The sequence below is a fragment of the Asparagus officinalis genome, chromosome 5 (assembly GCF_001876935.1).
Source record: "Asparagus officinalis chromosome 5, Aspof.V1, whole genome shotgun sequence".
NCBI classification, from domain to species: Eukaryota; Viridiplantae; Streptophyta; class Magnoliopsida; order Asparagales; family Asparagaceae; genus Asparagus; species Asparagus officinalis.
The window spans coordinates 2927718-2933583 of record NC_033798.1 but is presented as its reverse complement, the minus strand read 5'-3'; the positions used below and the strand labels follow the sequence as shown (position 1 = coordinate 2933583).

At 45.5% G+C, this 5866-nt stretch overlaps 1 protein-coding gene across 1 annotated transcript in view; it reads left to right on the top strand.

Annotated features, from left to right (window-relative positions):
• LOC109839935 overlaps nt 1–1553 on the top strand; it is a 3264-nt gene extending 1711 nt beyond the window's left edge. The window contains exons 5-8 of the mRNA XM_020408400.1: nt 281–504; nt 628–795; nt 863–934; nt 1411–1553. Coding sequence (XP_020263989.1) covers nt 281–504; nt 628–795; nt 863–934; nt 1411–1553 — 607 coding nt within the window. The remainder of the gene's footprint in view (nt 1–280; nt 505–627; nt 796–862; nt 935–1410) is intronic.

Sequence of the window (5866 nt, the reverse complement as noted above, 5' to 3'; positions counted from 1 at the left end):
CCCCCCCCCCTCTCTCTCTTTAAAAAAAAAAAAAAAAAAAAACCAAAATCTACCTTGTCTGCATTTTTACATAATCTGACTATTTGCTAGAATTCCTTCACATGCCCTTTTCAAAAGAGCAAAACTCACGGTGTGGGATGAGAGGGGTATTTTGATGCAGTGGAGAATATAGGGTTAAGTGGGGGTGAATCTGTAAATATGATACATTTGGGGGGCATATAGGTGAAAAAGTTATTTCTTTCTTGCAGCATTCTAATTGTATGCCTGTGTATTCTTTTAGGATACATACCCTTACAATTCCAGAAGGGATTCTAAAGGAACACTATGACAAGCTTATTCACAATGATGGCTTGCTGTTTTGCATGAATGGGTGGTCATTCCCTATAAAGAATTCTCCCTTCTCCAATCCAACTCAATCTCAAGCTTCTTCTTCTTCTTCGTTTATTACATCATCCGCTGTTCATAAGTCGTTGATGAACACAGGCAGAAACTCGCTTATACCAGGTAAAGTTAAAATAAATATCAACTATTATGTAACATGTTAGCAAGATAGGATATCCTCCAAGGAAAACTTTATATAAAACTTAGATGTTACATAAATTAAGGAAATTTTTTATATGAGTGCAGGAAGCAACTTCCACTCTACTAATGCTAATGCCCAAATGAACTCTCGTATGGGGGCTTATTCAACTCCAGCTTCCAATGGATACCCTAGAAGGGTCTTATGTATTCCAGGTTCAAATTTCAATTGCTCATCCCTCAGTGAAGTTGCCGGAGGGATTCAAACATCACGCGGTAAGTTTTCATCTTAATTTTGCGTAGCATATCATATCCATAACTGATATTTACCTTAAAAATACAGGTATATGTCGAGCATCCATTGATGAAAATGCCCAAAGTCATATGTCTATGATGACAATGCCATCACAATCAGGTGCTTGGGGTTATACCTTTTTTCATCTATCTTTTCTAAGATGTGGAGATGTTTCATAAAAAGAAGGGAACCTTTAGGGGCTTATTCAACTCTAGATCCTAACATTTCCAACCTAGAATTGGACCACATTTAGGGGGGTTTTTGCAAAACTTACCCTTAATAAGGACACAAGGGAGGTTTCTCCCGTCACGGGCACTTTTTCCATTTGGACATGGGATTTTCATGTACAGATTCAGATCTAATGGTGTTAGTCGGGGGTTATCTGACAAAACTTAAGGGGAATTTTAAGTGACATTTCTAAAGTTTTGGGGAACAGCCATACTTAAGGCAGGTTTGTCAAATTTACCCTTACTTTAAGTACAAGTATGCAGTATGCATCCGTCGGTTAACATGTTAGAATGTAGCATTCATATCAATAAGTTTTATCTTATTAAGATTGTACATAGAATTTAAGAATTTTTTGCATATGAATACAGTGAACAACCCCCATCCTACTAATGCCAATGGTCAAATGAACTCTGGCCTCAATTATCGGTCTTTTACAACAAATGTCAATGCTCAAGAACCAGGCCCATTTGTACGCGAGTCATCGATGATCACAAATAAAGAATTGTGTTGACATATTAGTATTATTAGGGACTTATTTGTAAGATTTGTAGGGGCCTATATAAAGCCCAAGAGATATCATAATGAATCATAAAGGGTTTCATTTTTTCATGGTAATTCAGAGCAACGGCTGCCTCACCTCTTCATTCTCTCCTAAGCCCGCCGCTCACACCTCCCCCCACTATCGCCGGCCCGCCAGCAGAGGAACCCCCCGACCGCCCCACTTCGCTGACTGCTCTGGTCCTTCCTGCTATTCGGCTCTTGATATCCTCTAACTCGAACCGCCCTGACCCCTGATAACCCCGATCGCCTCTGACAAGCGACTCCCGCCGCTCCTGTTGTTTGCCAGATCCGGCTATATGAGCCCCCTCGCGCTGCTGTTATGGTTTTTTGTCCCGAGATCCAAAAGCAAGGCCGCCCATCTCCTCCCTGTTTTTCTTTCAGCGATCCCAAACAGCGCACCCCCCATCCAGACCTTTCCGGAGAAACTCCGATTCCCCCGCCTGGAACCCACAAGAGCCCTTCCCCATGTCAGCGAAACCCCCCTGAACCTCTCCCTGACCAGCGATAGCCCCGCCCGCCTGTTTTTCGATCCCAGACTCATCTCCCCCCTCGTTTTGTTTTTTTCTTTTTTGACCGATCCCAAACAGCCCCGCCCAGCTGTTTTTTCCGATCAAACCCAGTCCCCGCCCCGATCAGACCTTTGCCGTGCCGCTCTGGATGCGCGGCTAGCTGCTGGTACCTCGAGTTCTGTGGCATGGTTCCCTTGACTTAGTCAAGTCCCTCGGAAACTTATGACAGGTAAAAGTTTATATCTGCAGCTTATCGATAGAGATCAATATAACTGGTTTTGATTCTTGTTTTGCCTCTGAGAAACTACGCAATTTGTTTGAGCTGCCCTACACTTGGTTGTGCAGCAGAGGTGCTGCCATCGTGTAATCGCGTGCGGGGCGATTTCTTGAAATTTTCCTACTGAGCATCACAACAACGGGTCGGAAGAGCAAGGATGAAGCAGGTGGTGGGTCTGATACTCGTATCGATGGAGGAGAAACTCATTCAAGAGTATAGAACCGGCGGAGGTGTCGCAACTTTTGATGAAGCTAATGAAGTTGGTCGCTTGGGCGAGAGTGCCGAGCAAAAGACCAATATCGAGAGAGTAAATGCGATGCTTCCGACCATGTGTCGTGCGATCTGCAAGCTTGATGGACCCGAGGTAACATTACCTGAAGCTGGTCGGCGCGGGTGCGATCAGCCCTTGCCGGGAGAACCTGGAGGTTTATCTTGACATGTGAGATGCGAACAGAACACGGAGGATGGACCTCGGAAAGGAAAACGTAATGCAGCTGGCATATGACCACTCAATATGTATGGTGTAGCATCTGGCTTCCTCAACTCGTTGGTCATACGCGCCTGACGAGTGCGCCGCCGGAGTCGTGTTCGTAGAATGGCATTGAGAACAGCGTGAAGGCACCAGTGCTGGGAGAAGTTAAGAAGGACGATGAATGGAGTGGGGAATAAACCTGCGGGTATTTCCAATTAAAGGAGAGATGCCGACGCCACCAGCTCATGTCCAGCGGCTGCAAAAGGACTGTACAGGAATATGCTACCAGAGTATGGACACGCCTTAGTGCGCTGGATTATTGATATCAAATTTTCTCTCCCCCAGAGGCCTGAAGCTGACAAGGACCCTGGATGTAAAGAAGCGGGCGAGACCTTAATCTAAACAATGAGAGGACCTATTGTGTTCTTCTTAAAGGATTGACATCACGAGTTTCGCATGCACGAAGTTGCAGTGTGCTCGCTACCAGCCCTGACAGATTCCCACGCTTCGACGAGGCTATCTCTGCTATGACAATCCAGGAGAGAGACTTCGCATTCGGCTGCAGGCGGGGCACAGGTGGAACTTCCTGTGGTGAATCATGCACTGACAGCCTCTAGCAGCACGGAATTCTAGGGGAGAGACCCGCAACAGTGCTACTAACTGGGCGGTGGCGGCTGGGTCAGTCTACTGTAAAGAAAAAAGAAAAAAGAAAAAAAACAGAAAAATCACTGCATTGCACCAAAGCCATCACAAGGGTAGTGGAGGATATCTGGCGTGGCAGCCGTGTGTCAGTTTTCGGTAGTCTAATATGTCGTTATCGCGTGTGGGGGCGACCGTGGTGGAAGAGGAGCAGAAAGGAATCTGGGCCCAATCCTTGACAGTTAGCAAGACAAAGAAGAACGAAAGCTGAGGTGGTTCTCTACAGAGGATGTTATCAGTGCTCTCGCTCTACGCAATACTCGTTGGTAACAGGAAAAAACAGACAAGTAGGGCGAGGGGCATGTGAGATTTGAGGAATGAGGACCGGGCGGAGGCCATCTACTTTCGTTCTTTGCCGTCAGAGGGCAAACACTTTGCTACCCTATCTGGCTGCATCGCCGAACAAAGTACTGATTGACAATAACATGCTTCCTTGCTTCTATGTCTCCGAGCGAACAACGATCATCCAGAGTGGAATAGTCGATCTCCGGTGCATCTCGGCCATGATGACAGGTAATCGCTAGTGAGTTCTCATCTATAATCACTCACTTAGCATCGCCATGATAGTATTCAAAGCAGCTGATGGTGACTATTTCATGCCAGTGGTATGGTAAGGGTACAGTTGATTTACTGTGGTTTCTGTATTACTTTAAGTCACAATGTTTTGGCATGCCTCCTTCTCTTTCCACAGTCAAGTACTTTTTATCTATATAGTTCTACTGCTATCAATTCCAACTAAATAATGTCTAGTTTGTCGTCTCTTTCTTGATATTCCCACAGAGTAATCTTCCATGAGAAGGGGACACGGCGGCAGACTTGGGACTATTGGCATAACACTGGCGTAGTGGAAGCTGTGGTATCTGAGAATGCGTGAAGGGTCTGGATTCAGCATTGGTGTCAGTCACCGAGGATAGCAGTGAGTAGGATCTAAAGATGAGTGGCCTGAAATGAGTTAATGCTGCGCATCACAGCGTTTGGGACACCTTGCATCCGGCTTTAGTTGTTTTAGGTCAGATTGTATCCTTGCCATTTATTTGAGAAAGCAAATCAAACAGAAACTTGTGTGTTATGCATAGTGATTGGGAAAAGCTTACTAAAGCTCTTTATGTTAGTTCTGGTCATAGAGTTACTCATAGCATATTGACGGCTGGTAAATTCAGATGTTTGGGGGCCCTTTTTTCCACACAGGTTCTATGAATGGATATCAAATATTTTGTTACATTATTCGATTGCTTCTCTCGTTGTTACCTTGGTTATACCTGATGAGAATACAGATTGATGTGTTTGGGTGCTTACAAAATTTTCATAAGACTGTTTCAGACTCAATACGGAGCAGTGGTGAAATATGAGGTTCAGATAATGAGGACACGGAGTATAGCCAACACGAAGCCCTTGAAGAATATTTGTCAGCTCATAAGGAATGACATCGCACCAGACAACCTGTCCACTACACTCCCAGCACAGAATGCGGTAAGCGGAAAAGGAAAGAAGCAGACATCGTTTAGAGGTTGCTTTAGAAGCATGACTGATCTCTATGAATCGTCCGCAGGGAGACATTGGATAGGAGGACAATAACCAGTATTCGACCGCAGGCAATGCGTGATCCACAGACATGGCCCTCCGAGAGTGCCTGGAATTGGAAGTCTCGTCGTGTGAGATTATTGAAAGCGAGATAATTGATTCGGGATCCCTTCCACCTCAAAGCGTTTGTTTGGCCTGTGTGTGTTTTGTGAAGGACAACAGGCTTTTGAGCCGTCTGTCGGCAAAGCTTGCCCCTCCACCGAGCTGTGAAGTGTATCTTTGTGGTGATATTTCTGCTTACTTTTCAGCTATGGGAATATGTTGCTACGGAGACGTCGGTGCCAAAAAGAGTGTTTGTGAGCAATTGGAATTGTGCACTTTCGAGAACTCGAAGGCCAATATACCTACAGAACGGTTAAGCTTCATCTCTGGTCTAACTTCGGTGCAATATTCTAGAAAAGTATGCGGGGCGAGAGGATGGCAGAAATGGCGCTGTAGAGACCGGAGCAACAATGGTGTGGAAAGAATTCCTCATTTCTGAATTAAATTCAGAATTATGCCCTTGGGAGGCGCGAAATTGGATTATGGAGGAGTTGGATTGAGCGATCGTAGCCGGAGAATCTAGCGAAGAAATAGGAACCAAGCGAGACAAGGAGGTGTTAGGCCCAGTGTTCAGGGGGTGAAGCGTACCTAACCTATAGACAGGACAGCGCAAACAATTGGAGAAACAGTACCTACAGTGGCCACTCAGTGCAACTGCGCAAGTCTCTGCCAAAGCCCACGCC